The following is a 26654-nucleotide window of genomic DNA, read 5'->3' on the forward strand; positions in this document are numbered from 1 at the left end:
AAGTTTTTTTTTTTTTTTTTGTCTCGCTCAAGTTGCAAAATTTTTCAATTTACTTTTAGCCTGGATGGATGGAAGAGAAAAATTTTCATTCGGAGAAAAGTAAAGCACGTAAAAAGAACCGATACATGATCATATTTTAATCTACAGATACTAAGGAATAGCCAATTTCGTTGTACATAATGAATCATTGCGAGTCTTTTCGTGTTTCTTGATTTGGTTTCTAATTCTCCTAGAAAATTTGTTCAATCAAAGTCTGAACGTCAAAGGAATTGTCGAATTTTCAATAAAGTAGAATAAAATAACGAGTGAAAAAAGAATATAATATAATATATCGTTCGGTTGTTTATCGCGATTATATTTCATGCATCGAATGAAACGACGAGGGGAAAAGTAGAGAAAGAAACGGAGCCGAGGGAAGATTAATCGGCGATACGAACGATTAGACAAAATATTGCAAGAAAAGAAAAAATAAAAAAAAAAAATAAAAAAAGGAAAAAATTCTCTTTACTTTTTAACAGACATTACACAGCTGCGGAAAACTTAACTCTACATGCGTGAATACGTAAGTATATAAATGATTCCGTCAAAGAAGACAGTGTTTTGTTCTATCTCCTTCCCTTTTTCATCTTGCATTATAAAAGTCATATTTTCTTACACCAGACGAGTTTACAATTCATTTGCGTGCATGCATCTGTCTGTGTGTGTAAAAAAGCACGTATGCAAGATAATGCAAAAATATTTAACAAAACATACGAATTGAATTGAATTGAATTGAATTGAATTGAATTATTCTTATTCTTCCTCTGCATTTTGCATCGTCTCTCACCTTCTTTCGTATTCTTTTTTAATTCTTCGTTTTTACCTTTTTTTTTTCACGCCACGTTCTCTCATTGCGGTAGATCATGGATTTGATGAACGCGACTTCCGCACTGCGTTTATTCAATACACACGTACGCGTATAAACATACGTGTATGTATATATATATGTGTGTGTGTATATATATATACATAAGGGAATAATATTTAAATAATTTTATTACTCGTAGGCGCATACGTACGTACACACATGCATACGTGCATATAGTATGTATGACATGATTCTTCAGCTGTGGACAATTGCAACAACAAACAAAGTCTGCCGCATTCAATACGAGTTACATTATACGATCCAGACTTTGGATACACAATCCTCATTGTAGACGTATAATTGTTATAATAAGGTAATTATAGACATAGATATTCGTATTATAATATTTACCGCGTGTTATAATACGTGCAGAAGCGTTTAAACGCGGTAAACAAAAATTTGTAATATTTCATCAAACTTCACGACAGCTTGCTGAATTTTTTTACTTCTCATGAAGAAAATTTACTACGAAATAAATTCTGTCAGTACCTGATCGCATTGATTCAATTTGCACGACGCGTATGTTACAATTCAAAATAATTTTACTAACGATTACCCGCTATTTTTTTTTTTTTTGGAAATATTTCAACGCAACAGTAATCGAAACAACCGTGATTACTTTGTCACTGAGAAACGACGCGACCCAGCGAAAATCGCGATAATTGTCGATGCCTTTCTTCAACACATCAAGTCGTTGGATTCAAAGACTCGATCTTTTTTCCAGACATAAGTACGACTGTCAATAAAGTTATAGGGTACATTTAAAAGAAGATTCAACGATAAGGCGACGAAAAGGTTGAAAATTCGAAAATAAATAGGCAATAGTTTTTTCACAATAACGTGCAGATGTTGATGTACTTTGTTTCTCTCTGATCTATGGCTGAAACTCCGTAAATTTGAATATTTTCAATTTGCAGAATCTCAAGCAAGACTCGTCGCTCGCTCGCATAGCGTGTATCTACGTATATAACCTTATCGCACACACACACATATACATACACAACTTTGCTTATTCGAAATACCATATGAAATTTTGGTCTCTCTTCTTGCTTTATTCTTCGTTTTTTTCTTTCTTTTTTGGACGCGTGTTCCGAATGGCACGACTTACACGTACATATGTTTCGGTGTGTGTGCGCACATGCATATGTAATACATATAATATATATATACACTCACACACATACATTCAAAGGCGAGACGCGTAACCGAGGTATGCCTAGGTGGGTACACGATACGAGACGTGCATGCATGCATGCATGCATGGACGAAGATGCCGCCACGTGTCGCAAGAAGAAAACAAAGTGATTGCTGTCAGATATGAGATAGTGCCTGTTTCTCTGTACCTACGTCCGCCTTTCCTTATTCAAACCCTCCAATATGCGCCAATATACGAAATATGTTTCCCCGTAGCTTATACGTTTTTTACAAGATACACGTAAATATATATATATATATATATGAGCAGCGTTGTTAATTTAAGAATTTTAAAATACGTCATATATTTTACACAAAAATATTAATAAATATGTACATTTATCTGGGTGCTCCTTATTTAGGATGTTGACCAATGATTTCCAGACCATCTCTCAAATCACGTACAAATAACTCGAAATCAATTCCTTAATTTTTCAGATTTTTATCTCAACTCTAACCCCTCCCGCTAAGAGGGTGAATTTCCCCATTTAAATGTGTATACATGTTTCCGCATTGTAGGAGTAAAATTGTTTTAAAAAAAATATTTAACTGCGAGATTTTTGTCGATATTAGTGCTATTATATCTGAGAAAAAACTCAGATCGTCGTACCAGGTCAATCTAGACGAATTGTAGATGAAAAAAATTAAAAAAAAAAAGATAAACCTACGTGTTTTTTTGATACAGTCCTCATTTGACTAATAAAAAATGAAGTAAATTAAAGAAGAAAGGATCGCGATAATTATTATGTTACCGTGAGACGTGTTTCAGTAAAAATACGAAAAATAGTTTTGATATACAAAATTTGAGAAAAATATATACAAAAAGTTCACGAGTTCAATTTCACTCGGCGTTCATTTCTTGAACTTGCATAAAGTACAAAAATAAAAATTGTTTACCATTTTTATTTTGTAATTTGAGTGAATCTCAAGCATTGATAATTCAATTCGATGCGCATTAAAACTGGTTTGTTTTTTTTGCCACCATCTGGTCATGACGAAAATGGTCAATTCCCAACTTATTGATAGGCATGCGTACAGAGAATCGGAATCGGATAACAACGCGGCGAAAAAGAAGAGGAAGAAGAAGAAGAGGAAGAAGAAGAAGAAGAAGAAGAAGAAGAAGAAGAAGAACCGCGTTGTGACGCAAGTCCTCCGGAGAGCTCGACGCAATTCCGACGCAACGCAAGGCGAAGCAACGTAACGTGACGTAACGTAACGGAACAGAACGCGATGAGCGCAAGGTGATCGTTAGTTCGACGATACCTTAGAGCTCACATCTACTAGTCACCTATATACGCACGGAGTTTATTTTTAGAACGACCTCTTTCTCTCCCTCTCTCTTTCTCTCCCAATCTCTCCCAGTGACCCTCTTTGTACGTACTTTCAGAAACATGCAGTTTGTTGGTTGACTAAAAATTGACAATTTTTCATCAATTTCAACCGAGTATTGTACCAAAATTTTTATACTCATCGGTCGTTCCAACTCGACTTGCCGCCAACCCTCGCGATCTTCGATTTTGCTTCAACTCAAATACAGTATTTAGGGGGAGTCAAAAACGTGACCCCTGAATTGTTTCACATTTTTTTACCACCGGTTAAAAGGTTGTCTTATTATCGCAAAAATTTATATCCCAACATCAGTCAGTCGTATCAAAAAATCACTAAATCAATAATTCTTCACGGTGGCGTGAATTTTACCAATTTTTTTGGCGACCTGATGCATTGTGTTTTCTTTTTTTACATTAAAGTCTAAAATCGCGATTTTCATGGCGTCGACCACCTTCGATTTTCATTCAATTTTCACTATAAATTCATTGCGAAAATAAGGAATATTTGAAACTTTTCCGAAGATGGAGAGATCTTTGGTTCAGAAGTTACAATGTAAAACGGTTCACGATTAATTGAGTACCCCGTAAACTTATTATTATATAAATTCGGATGTCTGATATTCGTAAACCTCCTCGTTTTTTACTCAACCAAACAAATAAATAGTTAATTTGATTTTGATAATTCCACTTGTCAGATATACGTGTGTGTAACTTATTGCCACAGACATTTCAGGTAGGTGCTCCCATATTTGGGGCGGTCTCCGCCAACTCGGCCACTTTTTTTTTTTTTTCATACTCTCGGATCTGTTCCACAACTGGTTGTATAGTAGTACTGCTTAAAAGTACTCTCCGTGAATTTTTTCACATTATTTAATTTAGTCGTTCCGGAAATGGTTTTTTTTTTTAAACCCATATATAATGGAAGATGGAAGTCGGACAAAAAAAAAAAACTGATTAAAAAGAAAACTTTTGTTTTCACACGACCTATTCAATGCGATACAAGTTATACTATTGATGTTATTAAAAAGGCTATTTTTATCGTAAAAAAAAAAAAAAAAAAATAGTACGGAAATTATTTTTGTTCTTTCAATGCGACAGCTTTGATTTCGCTGTAAATTTTACAGGGTATCTTACAGTGTCTTGGAAACGTATAAAAAAATTGATATCGTGGAAGTCGAGTTATTGCCGAGTAGAAAAAATATTTTACTGACAAAAGGTGAATTAAGGTACTTGTCTGCGTCCCTTTTTTCCATTAACTATTTGATACTATTATCGCATTAATTCATTCGCATCACATTCTTGCCGATTGTCGCGTGAGAATGGAAGGAAAAAAAGTTGGTAGAATTTTAAAAAAACTGCACCAACAATAATCTTCGTTAGCCGTTGCTGCTGCTCGTCTGCATGATCGGGCAAAACTTGAGAGCAACGCGTCGCGTCGCTGAGTTGCGCAATATATATATATATATGTATATATGTATATACATGTGTCGCATTCTCGCGGCGAAGTTTCTCTCTCTCTCTCCCTTACTCTTCAGCTGAATTCTATGATACAGGGTACCGCGTGCAGGCTAATTTTAGCGAACGAGCGTCCAAAGATCAGCTGCTGTTACCACACGTTCATATCTATATGGAGCATTCCGCAACGACTTTAAAGACCGAACCTGAAGACCTGCGTGACCGCGCCTTTAACCCTGACCATCGTACGATACGATATGTACAAATCTACGATACCCGGAATCCGACGATATTTTTTGTTTCTTTCTTAAATTCAATGACTCATTTATTCGTTCTTATTCCGCTTTTACGTTTGTTTGTTTGTGTGTTTTCTTTTTTTTCTTACAAATTTTTCCCTCTCTTTTTTTCAACAGGTTCGCGTACACTTCGTCAAAGTTTCGCCGCGCCTTTCGGAGAAGCGAAAATTAAAAATAACGGGTTGTATGAAAAAAAAAAAAAAAAAAAAAAAACAAAGTTAAGGAAAAATTAAATGGGCCGAGAAATTTTTTAGAGTGACGAATCAAAATTCGTAATATTATAGTTTACAACGCGGACGATTCACCTCCTACGGTTCAATGTTTTCATTGTAAAGAAAGTAGAGACAGAAATGACTTAAGATACGAGATAAATTGAAAGGAAAAAAAAAAAAAAAAAAATTACAACAGTCCGGAAAACTGACTTCTGATCGAATAATCGTACATTATGTATAATACATGCAGTAACAATATGACATACACCTATAATGTATATGGTTGGAGACAGATAACGCAGATATTTATAATGCGTCTATAGTTTCGCAGTATATCTATACTGTATGTATCTATATCTATATAACGCAGTAGTTACGCAACGATCTATAATCGATATTACATATCTAAATATATTATATATATATACACACATCTCTTCTAATAGATAATATATCTATAATGTGTAGGTGTCCTTATTATTGTTATTATTATTATTATAAACACCACGTACGTAATTTAGAACGCAACGCGGATAAACAAAACGGGTTTTTTTTTATTATAAATTTTTCAGTGCATAATATCTATATGATAGCATTGTGATATAAAAATTTTGAGTTCAAAAATCAACGGGAAGTAAAACGCGATAGATTTTTACTTCCCCAGATCTATGATCGTGATTTGTATTGCAGACAAGTACCACGTCTCATTGGCAAATGAAATTTATATCTTACAAAATGTTTAGAGACCATGGATAGAAAAAGCGAGCATCGGCAACACAGAGGTATCATTTTTTTCCAATATCTTGAGGAAATTCTTAATTTTCTTCATTTTCGTATTCTGCTAGTTAGCTCGTGTCGACAAATAAACCGAATTATATAATAAATTGTCCAATTATAAGAATAATTTAATAACTCGCCCTGATCATTCAAAATATTTATATCACACATAATGTGTGCACAATTTTCTTGGTATGTTTGTTTTTCTTCCGTATTTGTTTGTTTGTTTGTTTATTTTTTTTTTTTTTTTCTACACGCAGCTCCCGCTGAAATTGTTCTTCCGCAAATCTACAAGTTTTACGATTCGATCTCGTTTTCGCTTTTTTTCACCGTCTTTCAAACAACACCGTCAATGATAAAAATAAAATTGTGCGTTATGTAATTCAGAACAAGTTTTCAACAAATTTGTAAAACACATTGAATGTATTATACAAATCATCGATCATATGTAGCTTTTTGTATACAACATGTACAAAAGTTATAAATATTATTCATTCCGCGATGAATGTATAAAAAGCATCGTCAACAAAGTGTAAAAACGAACTGAAAAAAAAAAAAAAAAAAATTAATAAATTCAAAAATGAATTCAACCGAGTAAATAAATAAATAAATAAATAAATAAATAAATAAATAAATAAATAATACCAACGACTCGTACGTAGATACATACAATAAAAAGAATGGAAAAAAAAAAGAAACAATACTTTCCAGAATATAATTCGTATAAAACACTTTGATTAATCTGAATAATAAAATATGTATGTAATACGTAACGTAGAATAGTGTATAAACTACGCGGCAGCGTTTCTGGCGTCAACTAGACGGTAAATAAATACATTCCACACACACACACAACATATGTACAATAATAATATATGAATGCGTAGAAAAGAGTGAATAGATATCTATATAGGTGTATATAAGAATCATAGAAGCTCGCGCGCTCTGAACACACACGTGTTTATATACTCGTGCATGCATGTAGAAAGGAATTCACTCGACGAGCCCCTCGGGCGAGCTCGCCGATTGGCCGAATGGCGAAAACTACGCAGCAGCGTACATCGGGCATAAACGGATATGTATATATATACATACAGAGCTACATACATTACACATATATATATATATACGTCGTACAGTCGGAGAGGAAATTTTATACGGCCTAAAGCGTTAAATTATACTTTATACTACGAATTGTTTACCTCATTTTAAAACTCTCGCGCGCAATATCTATACACGTATACAAACATATACACGTAACCACACGTGTGCATTATATAATTAATTCTCACACACGTGCATAAAATTTGTCGTGTTTACGTGTTGTTTGGAGGAAATTATTTACGCGTTATACATGTAAGATACTGGTCTGCAAGCACCAGCAGCACGCCACGTTCGCCGATGACGCCGATGATCGATAGATCGGATCGATAAGAACTGTTATTCACGTCCCAAAATTTATCGACGTATATACATGATATAATATACCTACACATGTATATACATATATTGTATATAAGATATGCTTGTCGCGTGCTTGTATATGTTATACTTCTCCACTTCCGATTGGTTTGAAAAATTTTGAAACACGACAGCAAACTTTGAATAATAATTTCGGAAATTCGAAGTAAACAGACGATAAAGCTAAAAAAGTGAAAAATATCCTTACTAAGCAATATCCGTGTAATTTATTTTTTAGAGAAAAATTGATATTTGCACGATAATTATGAATTGAAATTGGTGATTTTCTTTTTGTTTTTTTCTTCTTCCTTGCCTTCCCTTTTTTCCATCTGACCCGTCAATGTGAAAAATAATGACAATAACAATGTTACGATTAATTGTAACAATAACGTCAAGCCTTGAATGGAATGAGGAAATTTTTACACGTGGATCATGTTACTACGTCATAAAAATTACACTAACAAACGATTGCTTGCCCCGAGAACGATGAATGAAGGTTCGTTATTCTGTATAAAATAACCTTTATATTTGCCTAATTCGATGTGAATTTCTTGAATATTTGATTAATGTAACGATAAGGTAATATCATATCATAATAATTATTACTTATTTGAATACTTAACCGCGTATAAAAAGATGAGAATGAAATAGGCGCGATTATCAACATCTGTATACGATAGCAATTGCGACAACACATAATTATACGTGTATACGGTGTATACAAGGTGGCCTTTATTTTGGCTTACATTCGGTAAAAATTATTTTGTTCCCACCCTGAAAATGTAATCAAGGTATACAAAAAAAAAAGAATGCGTGTAAAGTTTGAAGACGTTTGGATAATTTGAATCTCTGTTCCAAAGCTCCGAAAATTTGAAATAGAAAATACGCGTAATTTTTCGATACCATAATAATTAAATATCTATAAGCCGAAAAAATCTGTACTCGGCACTGCGTAAGTCTGCGGAAAAATCGAGAGAAAACTATCAACTGAAATGTGATTGTTTGAACCAATGTATATATAAGATGTAACGAATGGAAACGTGCTAATTGTTTTGAAAAAAAAAATTAGATATGCAAAAAACGAGAGAGCCTTTTTTTACACGCATGAACGAAGAAGAGAAAAAATTAATTGAGGGAATATTTCCGTTCAATGGTAATACTTCCGCCTCGTTCAAAAAATAATGTACGTGATACACGATTGATTGATGAAAAAAAGAGGAAACGCGAGAGAAAACAAGAAATAAAAAAAAACTGCAATACTAAATACTACATCTCCGCGGTATGACTCCCCCCCCCGTCCTTAACTATCGTCAGCAAAGATAACTCGTCGACGATTAATTTGACCTAGAATAATATTTGCGTAAGAACCCCCTGCGATAATTTTTATTTATATTACATACGTAATATGATATTATTATAATGTTTTGATATAAAAGAAAAATAAAAAATAAAAAAAAAAAAGAGAAAAGATGGAAAAAAGAAAGTGAAAATGTGAATGACGAGATAAAAGTAATTTGCGGGTAAAATTCCGTGCGAACGTCGAAGCGGTTCGTTGAACACGATAATCCGCATGAAAGTAAATTCGAAGAAATATTTTCGCAACTGTTTTTTTTTTTTTTTTATAAATCTTTTTCGCCGTACTCACCAAAATCAACCGCATATGTTTCTCCGTATAACTCTGACGAGCAGACTTTTTTTGGTTCTCTATTTCTTCCTTGTTCGTAACTTGGAACGAATTATTTTTGAATTCACGACTACACGTGTAAGGATTAGTGCAAAAAGTTTGTACGTCGCAGTTGTAGGGAGGGAAAAAAAAAATTTCATATTTAATTTTTAAGTCTTAAAGGATTAAAATTCTCCGTTTGCGCAGCAAACTTCACGCAACGCATGCAAGAGAAGAAGGAAAACCACGTGGCTCGGTTCAGGCCGGACCTGTTGCTCGTTCCTCTGTCTTTCTCTTCTCTCTCTCTCTCTCTCTCTCTCTCTCTCACTCAGTTCGATGTCACGCGCAAATTCCAGCCCGCATTTCCACCCCGAGGCTTCAACGCACAACTATTAGCCAACCCCTCCACCCAATTAGCAGAACATGATAAAATCGTGTGAAACAGCGACTCGCGGTTTGATTTCATTCAGATTTTTTTTCCACGTTCCTTTTTCATATTTTTACTTATTTTTTGTTCTATCATTTTCATTTTTTGTTGGTCTTACGATTGCTCTGGCGGTCAAAAATTTACACGCATCGAGAGAACAAATAATAATTTACGTATAGTAGCGGTGTGGAGAAACGAAAAATAATCGAGTAAATTGGTATACTGTTAAAATAGAAGAGGCAAGAAAGAAGAAGTAATTTCGATTTTACAAATTGATTGTCTCGTATACAATAACAACATTATTGCAATACAACTAGTTGCAAAAAACTATAACGTTTATACGATACATTATTTTTGCATATATACATATTATATACTACATTACAGGAAAGTTCTCGTCAAAATCATAATTTTTACATACACGGCCGAAAAGTCGTTGGCGTGGGAAAAAAAAAAAAATTGTCATTGAAACATAAATTCTACCGAGCGTGGTTGATTTTATTACAAAATTGTCACACGGGAGAGAAAAATTTCTAAAACCAGTCGACGAATGAAAAATTCCAAAAAAAAAAATCTCGATTCCTGACTAACGCCCGGGATTTTTTACGCACGCGTCAGCCGCAACCACGAAATCGTCGATACGCAAAATATCGATACGTGTATGTTCAGGTGAAAATTTACGCGTACGTATGACACGTATATACATATACGTATACTTGGGCGCAAGTCGCACGGTCGACCGTACACGCATGTACACATTTACCTACGCACATACAAGCGAGAGCCAAGGACCGCGAGAAATTCGACGGCTGCGATGTTGCGTCACGGATTTCGATATGCGAGGAGGAAGAGCGGGGAGGGGAGGGGAGGCATACACAGCTGGAAGCACATATCGTCCCACAGGTGTGATAAATTTACGTAACGTGTATCGTACATATATGCGATATGCATAGACGTACGCGTAATGAAAACGTTAGATTTTATTCGTGTATAAGTTTACAGGTATAAACGTTCACGCGTGTGAATTGCGTGTATGGCGTATACTGTATAAATGTTGAACAGCCTACAGCGACGGCTGTACGTGTAGACTGTAGATGTGTAGTGCATACGTATGTTCGCATGCTTTTCATACATACAAGTAACATAAACGGTAGAAAAGTTACATGTGTCCAGACATTGTGCAAAGATGTGTGTGCGTACACCCACACTGTGAGAAAATTTATAGTTACGGTTACAACTCAGTCCGTAACTATTGTCATTTTTTACGACAGCCGAAAAATATAGTTCTAGGTCCAAAATGAAAATTAGTTTTCTAGGTGTTACCGGAAAGTCTGGTATCCGTTACTGTTCCTTATCATTACGATCGCTGTTACTTTATTTTCTTGCAACTGTTGCGAAAATTTAATGCCTGTGCAACATTAAATTGACGTTAAAGCCTTGTTTAACTAAAAATTACCAACGAAGGATCGACGATAGCGCAAAATGGTTAGGCGTACCTCGTTTTTCGTAATTCCAACAATATTCAGTCTTTTCAACGATACCTGTTTTACTGAATTTTTCTAGCTACTGTGACAAATGAAATTTTTCTCATTATCCGTGTATGTGTATTCCACGTGTTACACATTTTGGGACGAGTTTGTTATCGGATCGGGATTTTTGGCAATGCCGAAAAATGGTCGGGAAACCCGAAACGTAAGTAACCTAACTTTCTTGATATTTACAATGACATGACAATTCATCCCACAGCAAAATATCCACAACCATATTTTCGGGGTTCCACGATTTGGCTCAAGCTTCAGGACCGATTGTCTACGTAAGAAAAAGTATAAAATCCCATCTCAGTGGTCCTCAACATCAACCCCTTCTTTTTTCTTGGTAGAATTAGAGAAACAAAATCCTCAGCTTTTCAACGATAATATACACGAATCTAAAGAAATGCAAATAAAGCAATAAAACGTAAGGTTTTACTGCAAACAAAAAATTAATTTCGTTTTCAAGGTCATTCCCTAAACTTTTTATTTTTAGAAACAAATATTCCCAACCAATTTTCTACAGTACTGTAAAAAAATTTACATAACAAACAAAGTAGCACTTCCCTGATTGACTCTCTCCAATAACAATAAGTAATAATAACGATAAAAAAAAACCGTCCGCGAAACTGTGTCAAAACTGATAAAGTTTGTTGCAGCTATTCAACTGATCTATTTTTAGTATCCTTATTCAAACTAGTTAATCACGAATATACGTACTTCTGCTCAAGAGCAAAAACGTAGTATGGGTTTATGAAAAATGACAGATAAACTACGTTTATCGTTCTTTAATCACTCGCGTAGTCCTATGGTCCACAGAATTCTGGAATGCGTTAACAACCACTCTTTTCACTCGAAGGTTTAATCGAATCGAATTATAATCGGCACCCGAAGTGCCCTTTGCAGTCATAAATTTTGAAAAACGTTCCACCAAAAACAATTCAGTCTTTTCGTTTCCTCGATGTAATATAATGCCTGCGATAGTCTTAATTTCTTCACGTGTCCATTGATATAATTGAAAAACATTAAAAACAAATTTCTCGTCACAAGGTCCTGTTCCGTCGGCAGAAGGTAAAAAAAATTCTATTCTGCTTCCATTACGAAATCCGCCGAGTGGCTGCAGATCGAAGCGTTTAAATAAGCGGGAATTGCAATTTGAATTTCATTATTCATATAACATTACGAAAACTTGTTCTCACACATTTAACACATTTTCTATCGTACGAATTGGGCGAATCGAGAGCACCTTCTTTTGAAAATCGATTTCTACGTTAAAAAACAAAGAAAAAAAAAAAACCCCACCCATATATCGTAACGCATCTGCATATACGTATACAGTTACGCGTACATACATTATTATACATGTGTGCATAAAGAGATCAAGCCTTGGGTGATACGAGCTGTGTTACTGTACCGTACCGCTCGTCGAGCTGTCGCAGCAGCCAGCGAGTTTGGCGGTCGTGTCTTTAACGTTTATTATACACGAACGAACGAACGAGCGAAAAGTGAGAAGACGAAACGACGGTTGGTTATCCTTCGCGATGATCGGGGGGGGAAGGGGGAAGGATCTCGGAGATGGGATTCCCTCTGTGGAAAACCACAGACGGAACGAGAAAGAGGAAAAGAGAGGAAGCGACAGAGAGAGAGAGAGAGAGAGAGAAAGAGAGAAATATTTCAAAAGTATTGAAAAAAAAGAAAGAAGAACAGGAAAAAACGGGACAGATCCGAATCAGAAGAAGAAGAAGAAGAAGAAGAAGAAAAAGAGGATGAGGGTGAGGAGGAGGAAGAGATGAAGAAGATTGGAGGGCAGGGGGCGGGGGAGGGGGGAGGGGGGGGGGATAAATGGCACGCGAGGTCATTGCCTCGGTTGGTTGGACTCTGTGTATACGTGTAATACGTATCGGCCACCGCACCACCACCTCCTCCTTTTCCGCCGCCTCCTCCTCCTCCTCCTCCTCCTCCTCCTCCTCCTCCTCCTCCTCCCGCTCCTCCGCAGCCGCCTCATCTTGGGAGCAGAGCGCGGAATATCGCGTTGTTGGATCGCTGCCGTTTGCCGTCGCCACCGTCGCTTTTGCCGTTTGTCGTCTTTGCGACACGCTGCTTGCTGTTGCTGTTGCTGCTGTTGCTGTTGCCGAGTACGCACACTGTATTACATATCTACTGAAAAGCCGCGAAATTGTAACGTGCAGACTGCGGTTAGGTTAGGTTGGGTTAGGTTACGTTACGTTAGGTTAGGTTAGGTATATACTCTCGGAAATTTACACGTACATGTAATGTACATTGCAGGTATTACGTGTGAGTTCCAAGTATGCTTCTAACGCCCTGCCGCTGCTACGGCGAAGGTTTTATTTATTTGTATGTATGTGTTATGCAACGAATTACGCGAAATTATATAACGATATAAAACGCGAGGCGATTGGCTGTTCCGTCACATTGTTTCGATGCGATTTTTGCTCGCGATACGGGTGAGTAATTGAAATGAATTCGAAGACTCGAAGTGCTGCTTTGGATGATTGTTCATTGAAGTGACGGAGAGAAGCGGGAACTTGGAAAGACTTCTACTAGCATCGTTCAAGTGACTTCGGATGACTTTGGGAACCGAAAATCATTTTCGGAAGACTTCGAGTAACATCGTTGAAGCGAGTCCGAGGACTTTGAAACGACTTCGGATGACTTTGGAAACCGAAAAGAAACTTCGAACAGCATCGCTAATATTACTTCAAGAACTTAAAACGAGTTCGAATGACTTGGCGGTGAGTCGAGAAAGAAGCTCCGAATGACTTCGAGTAACATCGTCATAGGTCTGTAACTTCGAAGACATTGGGTTGAATGTTCAAATGACCTTGTTTATAGTATGAGATACTCAACCGAAAAGGTTCAAGGTACCTTTAAAAAGTCAGTTTCAATCGGCTGGAAAATACTTCAGAAAGCCTGTAAAGAATATGATAAATTTACACGGAAGTACCTATACCCATACTTACGCGTGACTGTATAATAAATTCTATCTAATGTATAAAAAGAAGAATTGAACATCATTTTTGTACACGCGCATGCGTGTGTATATATATATATATATATGTGTGTGTGTGTGTGTGTATATCTGTATATCATGTACATGTATACATAAGAGTTTTCTCCATACGGTGAATGGCTTTGTCGTGCAAGATATTACGTACAGGTAACCTATACATTAATATTATAATAGCGGAGCCGATGTGAATTGGTAAGGTTAGCCGGTGTGTAAGCGAGCAATAGGAATGATAGTAATAATAACAACAATAATAACGGTAATAACAATAATATTAATACGCAGCGTGATAATTCCAAGGCCACAAACCACCTACACACCGAAAAATATATATTCAACACGCTCTTACACGTGTTGCATACACAACGACGAGAAACGGAGCGTAGACACTTCGAGCCATTAGAATGTACTACGAAACTACGTACAATACACACAGTTATGAGATAAAATAACCCGCGTCTAATCACCAAGAGCAGAACCAAAAGTGACTGTACCAGATCGATCGGAGATCGAACACCGCATGCTCGACGATCGAGATATCGGTATGAAAAGCGATAAAATGAAATAAGAGTCACGTAACACTGACCTTCTTGTTATTTATGTACATCACGACGTAGATACAATATTATAATTCCAATTAATTTACCAAACGTACGGATGAAAGATATAAAGAACAAAAGCGCCGTTGTAACTATGATAATTATAATAATATTAATAACGATAACAATAACAGCGACAACGACAAAAAACCGTAACGTCAGTAATCGGCGTCAGAAAATTTTCTAGAGTTACACAACGATGGTTCAACAGTCCGTGATCGTTATCAATTTTCGCCACAAGAAGTAGAACTAGTTTTGTGCGAGTTGTACGATTGCTCAAAAACTGATGATTAAATTTGTCGCTATAACGAGAAACGTGAGGCATAATCAAGTACGTTCGACTACAGCACCAAACTTTGCTATCAAAACGATACACCAATTTCAGTCTAAATAACTTCTCGTCGTGTATAATTAAGGTAACCGTCAATGAACAAGAGGTGAAAAAATAATTTAAAAAAAATTTAAAAAGAAACACGAAATTTATCTCACAATCACAGAGCGATGATTAAAATTGTACGCGGTTCGTGCGTGCCAAGTTGCCGTGACATTGTATGAAAAAATAAAAAACACTGCACGCGTCACGCCGTACATCAAAGACGCGATTAGACAAAGATGCCGAATGCGTAAACGAAGCACGTGTATGTACTCTGTGGTACTGGTTACACCGCACACGTGTAACACATGAACGCATACATGTATATGTATATATATACACATAACGTACAGTGTACGCACATACATTCACGCATCTACTCTCGTTCCTCGAGTCTCGTGACCACGGATTGACACCTCGTCAACTGTCGTCTCTCTGCCATTATACGTGTTTCTACGCGAATCGGTCTGCACGATTTTATCAACAGCAACATTGAATGCAGCGGGCAAAAGTTCTTTCCTTTTCGCCTTTTTTTTTTTTTTCTATCTTACAACCGTCGCATAGCTTAGTATACCCGTGACTCTTGACCCCTTTTACTCACTTGCTCGTTTACTAATTCACTTGCTTACCTTACACCGCCTATGCTGGTCTTTTTACCCACTATATTAATACACGCCCGCACATCAATTCTACGTCTCGACAAGCAGTTGCTGATCATTGTCATCGCTATCGTTTGTCACGATAATTTCGCGTTTAATGAATTGTGATTATTTTTTTTTCTAGTCCGTATTAATGTTTCTTTATTTCTGTCTTTCTTACTTTTCAGGGATATACGGTTATCTAATTTTTCTTAAAAATCTTGTAATAATTTTATAATGTATTTCTTTTTATACATAAGGTTAGTAACATCACTTTTATCAGGCTTATATGTAAGGGATTAATAATTATAAAATTTTGAAATTTTCACGATTTGTTCCGATCATTAAAAGCAACAACTCTGCCAAATTTCAAATCGATTCCTTAATTTACACCAAAGTCACACAAAACGAAATATCTGGTTATAAAAACTACATGTATTTTACACCGTAAACTTTCGGAGTTCAGAGGCACGTGTTCCAATTAACGCAGAGGCTTGAAACTTTGGACAGATTTTTTTTTCAATGATTCGGAACAGATCTCAGGGGTGTGCCAATGAAAATGTAAAATATATGTACAGGCATATGATTTCGATATAAACCTGAACGAGGTAAGCAAATATACCGAGATTTTTTCTTGAAAGGACTTACTCGTGACGCGCGCGCGATTCAAATTGCTTAATTTCGATTGGCTGACATGGCTGAGATCCGTTCTCCCAGCCTGAAGCAAACCTTCGCCGATAAGAACAAAATTCCCCAGATTCAACAAAGTTGACAAATGACAGACTACCGTAACCTCTCGCCTATCAAGACCCACGTAACAATGAATATTTGAGAAAACTTTCAGAAATCTTTCACGAAAAGAAAGAAACATTTCAAAAATATATCAAAAAAAGGTCGCTGCGAGTTGAAAATGTCCGCGCCCGAAACTTGCAAAAGATTTCTTGATTGTTGTTGTTCTTAAAAAGCTTCTCATAATCTTTCTATAAAATATTTTATTGAAAGTTTCTCAGAAAGTTTTCACGTTACGTGGGTATCGTTCGTTTCACGGTGGCAAATTTTTTCCCAAATTTGGCCACGCCTGTAAACTACACGAGTCGCGAATGTCGAGCAGCGTTGTCCTTTCGAGAAAAGCTCACGGTACAACAGCTACACGTGTATAGAGAGAAATGAGGAGGAACGGGCTTCGTTCAAAGTTCTCGATGAAAGTACAAAATTGCTCAGAGCGAGAAATTCGTTCCTCTTTCCCGCTGCTCGCGTAGGAGAAAGGTACAAGGTACGAGAGTTTGGCTGGAGGCATACAAGAACCAGCAGCACCAGCAGGTATAATAAGCGATTCGAGAAGGCGAGTAGGTACATACAACATATCTCGAGGTATCGGTAAGACCGGTCACGTCGTTCGTTCGTTCCGTTCCTTAACTTCGAGTTCTCGATCGCCGAGGAGAGGCGACGACCGTCGGTCGTGTCGTGTCGAGCGGACTTTGGTCAAGGTATAACAAACCGCGTGGAACCGCTTTCTGCGTGTGATATATAACACGCGAGTGTGCGCACGCGTGGATCCGACTCTACGCGTATATATTTACATATTACGCACACGAAGGCACACACGCGCACGCATAAACGTACGGGCAACATTTCTATACGATAATGATAATAACAAGATTGATAACAATCATAATAATCAAATCATCGTTTGCGCTCGCGCGCGTGTGCGTGTGTGTGTGTGTGTGTGTGTGTAGCGTGGATGCAGGAGGTATTAAAGCCTTTCGTAATGATCCGTGGTGGCCAAGAAATCGCGGCCTTGCTCGAGGCAAGGTGGTCAATATTGTATATCTAACATGTATAGTATGCGTATAACCACGGTGCGGCATGCTGTAATATTTTCAGATACAGCGGAATGCCCCGATACACGGAAATCTTAATGTCATCGGGAGAATGGAACGGAAAAGGATAAGAGAAAAAAATAATCCGACAGCAAAAACTGAAGACTGCAACACCGAAGAAACGAACCGAAAGAAAAAGAAAAGGAAAAAAAAAACTAACGGTTTAGGAGAGAGTGAAAAAAAAGAAAAGAAAATTCTAATAAAGATGAGAAACGCTCAGATATACGTATTTTTGATTATTTTCTTTTTTTTTTTTTTATTATATATGAAAGAGAAGATCTTCTTTTACTCGACATTCGTCTATACATAATACTTGTATGACAATAACGTATAATCTAATATAATCCGTTAAACAAACCTCGTATATTGTTGTTGTTGTTGTTTCTTTTTTTTTTTTTTACTTTCTTTCCCAAACTTTTTCGATCGACACAGAATTTAGTAATAATTAAACAATTTCGCGGTTCCCGGGATTAGTTCGAACGATACGTGTACACGTAAAACACACAGATAGACTTGTATTATACGCATGTGCGTGTGTACAACAACAATAGATTCCGGTAAATAAAAATTGAGAAAAACAAAAATAAAAAACCAAAAAAAAACAAAAAACAAATAAACAAAAATTCATACCGAACGCGGAGAGTAGATTTAAATTTTTCTAAAATTAGACAGCTCTTGTAACGCAAACGTACAGAAACACGACATACGATAGACTCGGAGGAATGCTTGAATTTGAAAATATTTACAGGTACGCAATGCCGAAGGTGGGGAAAAGGGTAAAAGGTAGGCGAAAAGAAACGCACCGACCATCGGCCAGCCGTATATCGCACGCATTCGCGTAGGTGTGCGAACGTAAGTTGGGATCTTCTCGGCGTTACGAGCAAAAGGCGCCGATCGTAGGATGACGAGAACGTGGCAACGGCGCCCGGGCGGCCGGTTCGCGTGTGCTAAAATAAGGAGGAAGGCTCGTTTAAGCTCGGCTCTTAGCCACCGATACACATGTGTTACATACCTACCTACCTACCTCTACGCGTATGGTAGATGTGAGAAAAACGCGTTTCGAGTAGGTGTGGCCTATAGGCACGATACGTGTGTCAGGGCGGTGAGAAAAAATCGACTATTCGATTCCTTTTTTTCAAAGTCACACACACGTCCGATTGTCGTAGGAAGAGAAAATAAGACGCCTGTTGTTATTTCAGCCATTGAACGTTAATGTTCAGTGATTACTGAACGCAATTTTCCAATTTCCATTTAATCGACACGCAACAATGATTTTAGTTGTTTCCGAATTTTGCAGCTCGGCAACGAAGCAATTTACATAAACGTGCGATACATATTTTTGTAGGGAATTAGATGCTGTACGAGAAAGGTATTATTGTAATTTTTCGATAACTCAACTCTTGCACAAGTTATTCAAGGCTGAAGTCGAAATTATGTAAGAATTCACTTTTTTCCCAGATTAACAGCGAAAATACTAGACTTGTCACAAAATGTTGCACGACTGTTTCTTGTGAAGCATTTCAACCGCTATAAAATCATGTCGTTCAATCAATTTTCAAGACGAACCTTTACTTTGTAATTATTACAAGTAATAATGTGTAATGTATATAATTCCGCTTTGAAAGCACCTTTTTTTTAGCAAAAAATAAATTTACTCGAGTTGCAAATTAATTGTAATATAAAAAATCATGGGCCAAATTCAAGAGGGTGAGGGTCAGAACCTAGTAGAATTAACGTGGAATACCCCATCGTATTCCCGACAAAAGGTGCATAAGTATCAAAGAACCGTGTAAGTCTTCTTTTTTTTTCTTATTCTGCTCAAACACAATATGTTTAATAATCATGTACATAATATTATACATGCTCCAGTTTTGATTATCATTTGAGAACTCTAACGAGATACCCTGTTTCGCAAAAAGTATTCAAACGAAACGTAAAATTTGCAGTTTTCTTCGTTTTTAACGGTTTCGTAACTGGTTCCATGCCTCACAAGGAAAGAACTCAACCCTTATAGATTCACTTCGTTGTCCGTCTGTCCGTTTATCGAAACCCTCTCAGAAGCGGGTAGAGTTATCAAGTTAAAATTAATACCAAATACTAAGGTCCACGGTCTCTTGGAGGTTTAAAAATTCAAGCTTCCAAGTCAACGCAATCAAAAGATACGCCCGTTTGTGTCACATATTTTTATACTCGCAGACTCACTAGTCAAAATCTACAGTGTACCCACTTCCCGTTGATCTAGAATCATGAAATTTGGAGAGAAGCAAGTCCTCGCAGAACAAGTAAAGGAAAATGTCCGAAAATAGTTAATTTGTCGTTATATCACATGAAAAGAAAAAAGAAAAAAGAAAAAAAAAAAAAAATTAAGTTTGTAACCATCGAAGCGCGAGTCTTGCTCGCACTTGTCTATTTTTTGATTTATTAATTGCTTTATTTTTTCACGTTTCAGTTTTTACCAAAAGACGTTCAACGCGTCAAATCAAATGGAATTGAGTCACTTGAAAATTTTAATTTTGCAATTATTTTTATTCTTATCACTTTTTACTTTTTATCGGCGGCCTTAACTTTTTTCTTTCGTAGAAAGTACCGCTGAAGGAAACCGCGTCCAGGGATATCAATAATAACACTAATTGTGCAGGGTTCATAAATTTATTTCAATGTACTTATTCGTATGCATATACTGAGAAAAATAACCGTTGTTATTGTTTTATCACGCGGACCAAGCTTGCATAATCAAATTTTTGCGGTTTGCCGTAATCGAAAAGTGAAAAAACAGAAAAACGAAAGGGAAAAAAAACACACCGCAGCGAATAATAATTAAAAAATGGAATCCGAGCATCCTGCGGGGCGTAATGACTTATTTTTTAAATCATTTTCTGCGTTCTCTATGTTTACTCGGTTTCGTTACGGTTACGGATACAATTTACTCGGGGTAACTTTATATTCTAATAATTATCAAGACATCGCGTGGAAAGAATAAGAAAAAAACGTAACAGACATTCAATTTTAAAGTGCGTGACATAGTTGTTGAGAAAAAGTTTTACTTTCTTAAATATTGAGTTCTGCAAGGTGTATTTTAAACATGCTTTAACTTAAACGTGTGTCTATATCTTTATTTTGTATTCGAATGCAGGTACAATTTAAAATTTCAATATTATATACGTGAAACATAATTTTTAACGAGGCTGCAAAAAGTTAATCAAATAAATTTCACGTAAACCAATCTCTGCAGACGTGCTTAAATATTATAACGAAACGAAAAACCCATTGTAAACAAAATGTCTCGCGAAATCGATTAAACGAAGGGGAAGTAGAAAAAACTTATACAAATTCAATTTACAATAGCTTGCTTATTCATTATACACAGCGTACCTGAATCGAACGACTGACAATATCATAATTCTCATATTCATCTTTGAAAATTGAACCGAGTAAATTGCGTCGTAGATATATTTTATTCCGTGAAAATGTATTGTTAAACAAATCCAAATACAATAATTATTATTATATTAGGGATGTTCGCTTTTCCTTGTAGCATCGGGTGTAAGTGATACTACGAAACGCGTTACATGGATATTAGATTGTAGGAGAAGTAAAAAAAAAAGTCGAAAAATAATAAAGTGATCGATAAAAAAAGGAAGTATATGTTTATAAATAAAAGGGTATATAATATTGTATCGATCGTCAGAGATTTATGTATACGTAACATGTTTACATGGTCGGGGTACAAATTTAAAATTATCAGAATATGGAGGGGTGATAATACCGGATTTTCAACAACTCGAACGATCCGTTTTATAGAATTTTTTAAATGTACGAAGTCGAAATATAAAGAAAAATCAAAATGCAGAGACGAAGGTCAAAGTATAAAAATGAATAAATTAGAATGCGGTAGAATTTTCCTGACGATTCTATGACTTGGTTTTCTATACTTTACCTTTCTGCATCTTATCTCTTCTGTATTTCGACATTTTGTTGTTTCAATATTCTGTAAGACAGATTTTCGCGTTTCCACAAACTCGATATTACCATGCGTCTATTTTCTAATCTTTCTAAATTTTTACCCCCATTCTGTATAATATATGTTCGACTTTGTAAATAGGTATCGTAGTCTTTCATAACAGATAATGCGTCCCACGGAAGGACGATTTAATTTTTTTTTTTTAATGTTTAATACAGAGATGCAGAGATGAGAAAAATGTGAAAAATCGACGCGAGAATTTTATGAAGTGTTCCTTAATGCATAGATGCTAATCAAGGATTACTCGAAGGTTTTCCAGAGGCTGAAGTTAATAACGTTAACGTAACGAAACATCGGGGAAAAAGTCGGTACTGCGGAATATCTGAATGACTTTCAAGGAGTTGTCTTTTAAAAATATGAGTATGTTTTGTTTATCATGGTTTGTCAAATTTCATACGATCCTAAAGGTGCCAAGTAACGATTTCTCCTAAATATGATTCTTGACCTGACCTAACGAAGCAATGAGAGAAAAATCTTACCATTTAATTACAACGATCTGCATTAGAATATATCTTTAAACGATTGTTGAATAGGTAAAAATCCGAGTAAATCAATGCGTGCAAGTTTACCAAATTTCACAAAATCCTCAAACGGCGGGAAAGTGACAACTTCTCTTTATAAAATAAAAACGCATCGTCGCAACCTGACGTTAGAAAAACACACGTCAACCTCAAATTATTTCGATCGTACAAAACTTTTGAACCATTAAATCGATCCTTCAACAACTAATTGGATACTACTCGCAATCGTTCTTTCGCGTTACAAACTAAAACAATTATGATAATACGATGGACAACCGCTGTTTAGCAATTTTTCGGAAAAATTAGTAAAAATGAACTCCGGGGAAACAAATAAAAAAAAAAGTCATCTACACATAATGTAAAAACGAAAAATTTTCAAAATATCTAACGCAATGGAAAAAAAAAGTGTGCGATTCAACGGAGCGTAAAAAAGAAAATACGATAATCACACAACAACAGAATAAAATGTGGGCTGCCACCCACGCGTTCATAGAGAGAAGAGATAACGGTTGACGTGATCAGCTGCTCGCTGCTGTAATAGAAAGGGAAAATCCGTTGCACCTTGCATCATCGCCCAGCCATCCTCGACGCACGTGGTCGGAATAAAGAAAGAAACAAAAAAAAAAAAAAAACAAAAAGTACAAGCAGACGAAAAGCACGTGGCGCGCGGAAGTATTTGATGGGCGGAGTTCCTTTCCGACGTTTGTGGCATTCTGCACCTCGTGACCTCCGCTATCTCTCTCTCTCTCTTTCTCTCTTTGGCCTCACGGTTGCCGCAGTGCCGCCCCAATTCTCCCTCCCTCCCTCTCTCTCTCGCTCTCTCTCTCTCACACACACTCGGTTCCAACCCTTGACTGAAATAAACGTACCCACCCACCTCGCTGCCCCTAACAGGTTGCCACATCTCTCCTCCTCCTTCCCTTCCTCCTTTTCCTGCTTTTCACCATCAGAAGAGGAGAACGAGACTGTGTTCAATTCGATTTTCTTTTTTTTTCTTTTTTTTTTTTTTGGTTTCAACGTTACTTTTTTTGATACGAGGTGAACAATAGTTGGTAACGCTAATTTGTGTGTATAAATTACGGTGGCCCTCCTTTAGGGTGTTGACGAATTTTTTCAAACCACCCCCCGAACCTACTCTGTATAATTCAACAACAATTCTCTAATTTTTTAACAATTTTTATCTAAACTCTTCATGCTGTTCCGCGAGACTTTCGTTGCGTCACAAAAATAAGACGGGATTTTACGACATCACGTTATACGTAACTTTTTTTTCTCCGGCAATTTTCATGGGAAAGATCTGAAATCAAACGAGAATTTATCAAGTATAATTAGCTCTTTTCAAGGATTTTGTTTTCTTTCCAACAGCTTCGTTTTTCAATAATTTTCAGTCGATTTCAGCTCGAAAATTCTGAAAGTTTCGAGAATGAAAAAAAATATCCTCGAAAATAGCTAATTATACTTGATAAATTCCCGATTGATTTCCGGAGAAAACGAATAAAGCGTAAAGTGTCCATCAAATCCCATGTTATTCTTACAGTGAAACGAAAGCCTTGTGGGACAGCGTAAAGAGTTGAGATGCAAATGTGAAAAATTAGGGAATTGTTTTTCAATTGTTGAGGGTTGATTTGACGGAGGAGAGGATTCATATTATACATTTAGTAACAAAAAACCAACAAACATTTTTAGTAAAATCAATCAACCAAAATTACCGTTAGATTGATTGATCGCACGGAAAAGAACCGCTCAATTGTGTATATTAATTTATATCGGTTACACGATTGTAATCGGAAGAGCAAATTCAGCGGATCGATTGAAAAACTGCAATGAATCCGTAAAATAATTCGATAACGATTTGTACGCCCAACAGCGATCAACTCTTATAATCCCTCGTTGAAAACTCAGCACAATAAATAAACCTAGACATGTATATAGGAAGTTCCATGCGAATCCGACCATCCTCTGACCCTCGTCACCTCTGAATTTGTTTGAAAATTTTCTGCAATTTTCTCTACCCTGAAACTGTAGACTGAATTTTCTCAAAGTTTTTATTCAACTGCTTAATTACTCAAAAATATTTAAGGTGACCTTTTTTACACTTCTCAAAAAATTCTCAGAAAGTGTATTTTCTTTATTCAAGTCATTTCAAAATCAGGCCCATGACGGGTCGATTTTGCCATTTCTTTTTCAGCACTTTCCATTTCTTTGGTCAACTGAAGCATTGTTTGAACGGTCTGAAAATTCCCTACGAATTCTCAAAACTTTTACTCTTCACTTGGAACATTTCTAGACCGGTCCGGTAATCGAGTAATTTTTGCCAATTTTATTTTGGGGGACATTCAACTTTTTTTTATGAACTTCATAATGAAACCGGTCTAGAAATATTCTGAATAAATAATAGAAGTTTTGAAAATTTTTAAGGGTTTTCAGATATAGTTTAATCAATATTTTGGTTGATCAATAAAATTAAAAATGCTGAAAAAAAAATTAGATAAAGAATCGAAAAATACAGTTGTTGATAATTTTATTAAGGGTCCTCTTGAAAATTACACACAATATTTATAAATATTTAACCAGTCGAGCGAAAAATCTGAAAAAAAATTCAGGGTACCGTATCAGAGCTGGGACAATTGCAGAACAAAAATTTTTCCCACAAAATCAAAAATATGGTGAGATTCGAACGTTGGTTGGGTTTGCATTAATGGGGAATTCCCCATTACTCACATTAAACATCGTTAAAATCGAAAATGTCACAACAAATCCGGGAGCACGTATGTCGAAAAAAAAGAAAAAACCAAACGAATAACGACAGTGTCAACAAATCGAAGTTTAGCAATATTTCGACTGACCTTCCATCCGGCACTGCTGTTGCTGTCCCCCTTGTCCTTGAAGTACGGAACATTCTGGACCATCCACTCGTATATCTGCGACAGCGTAAGACGTTTCTCAGCGGCGCTGGTAATCGCCTGTGTGATGAGATCGGCGTAGCTTAAATTCCCCCACGCGTTTCTGCGCGACGAGTTCTTCTTTACCGGCATCAATCCGGCCCCCGGACCCAGCGCCCCCTGCTGCGGTGGCGTACCGCCCTCCACCCCCTCCTTGCCGACGCCGACGCCCCCGCCCCCCGGGCCCCCCGCCGCACCGACGGGCCCATCGTCGTAACCATCGGGCCGAGGTAGCGGCCATGTGTTGGATCTCGCGCGTGCCTGGGGCTCGAAACTACCCTCCAAATCGAACGGGACACCGGGCCCCGAATCCATCATATTGTCGACGGTGTTGGGAAATAAAATCACTCCCCTCCCACCCGCCCCGCGTATGGCAACGATGAGGAATTTTATATCGCCGTCTTTCCTGCCTCCTCTCTTCCTCGAACCGTGTATCACTCTTCTATATTTATTATCCTACGTGCGTATGTAGGCGTGCATATATATATATTATATTACTATATTTATCACGATTTTACTATGTTGATTATTGTGCGATTCTTGTAGTTTTTTCGTATATCGCATACGTGTACGAGCAGCGAGATAAGAAAAAAAAAAAATCACATGTAATCACGATCGCACGGCACGCACCAAAAGAAAAAAAAAAAAAAATCGACAATTCCGTCCCATACGATTACATATAACCGTCACAATCAAATTATATCGCGAATAAACGATTGTTGTTTTTTATTTATTTATTTTTTTTTTTTTCTTATTTCAAAGTTCTTTAAATATTGTTGTTATTGTTATTATTATTTGTCTACGGTAAGAATTAGCAACAATTATTATAAAATCACAACAACGCGATAGTGATTCTGATTTAAATGACATACATATATATATACATGTGTGTGTGTATGTATATTTACACGCGCGCGCGCGCACAGATATATTTTATACTATTAATATTATTATTACAGATAATTATTGTATAATTTCGTTATCTTTTGTGGCGCTCTTCGTTTATTAACTGCAGTTTTTCGTCGTTGTTGAGCGAAATTGTTGATGCGGCGGTGCGCATGTAGCAACATTAATTAACATTCAACGTTTAGTGTGAGCACTACATACGTTGCGTACGGTTTATTATTGTTTTGTCGTTGTTGTTATTATTGTTATTATTATTGTTGATATTATTATACTGTCAAAACTATAATAATATTTCTCGTGGTGCGCCGGTAGTTTATTTCTTTGAGATACTTTTATAGTTCTTCTCGACGATAGACTGTGGATATATGATATATATATGTTATGCACAAGTCTGATATTATTTTCGCACTTTCCACGCTCACGTTAAACTGCTTGACTCGTATAATTTAACGCAGATATATACATATATATATATATATAAATATAAAATAATATAT

The 26654-nt window shown here is 36.4% G+C and overlaps 1 protein-coding gene across 1 annotated transcript in view; it reads right to left on the reverse strand.

The window, feature by feature from the left end:
* LOC124181735 (forkhead box protein O) overlaps positions 1–26041 on the reverse strand; it is a 118525-nt gene extending 92484 nt beyond the window's left edge. Inside the window, exon 1 of the mRNA XM_046568570.1 lies at positions 25156–26041. Coding sequence (XP_046424526.1) covers positions 25156–25569 — 414 coding nt within the window. The 5' untranslated portion in view covers positions 25570–26041. The remainder of the gene's footprint in view (positions 1–25155) is intronic.
* Between the last annotated feature and the right edge of the window lie 613 nt (positions 26042–26654).

This window comes from Neodiprion fabricii, chromosome 4 (assembly GCF_021155785.1).
Source record: "Neodiprion fabricii isolate iyNeoFabr1 chromosome 4, iyNeoFabr1.1, whole genome shotgun sequence".
NCBI lineage: Eukaryota > Metazoa > Arthropoda > Insecta > Hymenoptera > Diprionidae > Neodiprion > Neodiprion fabricii.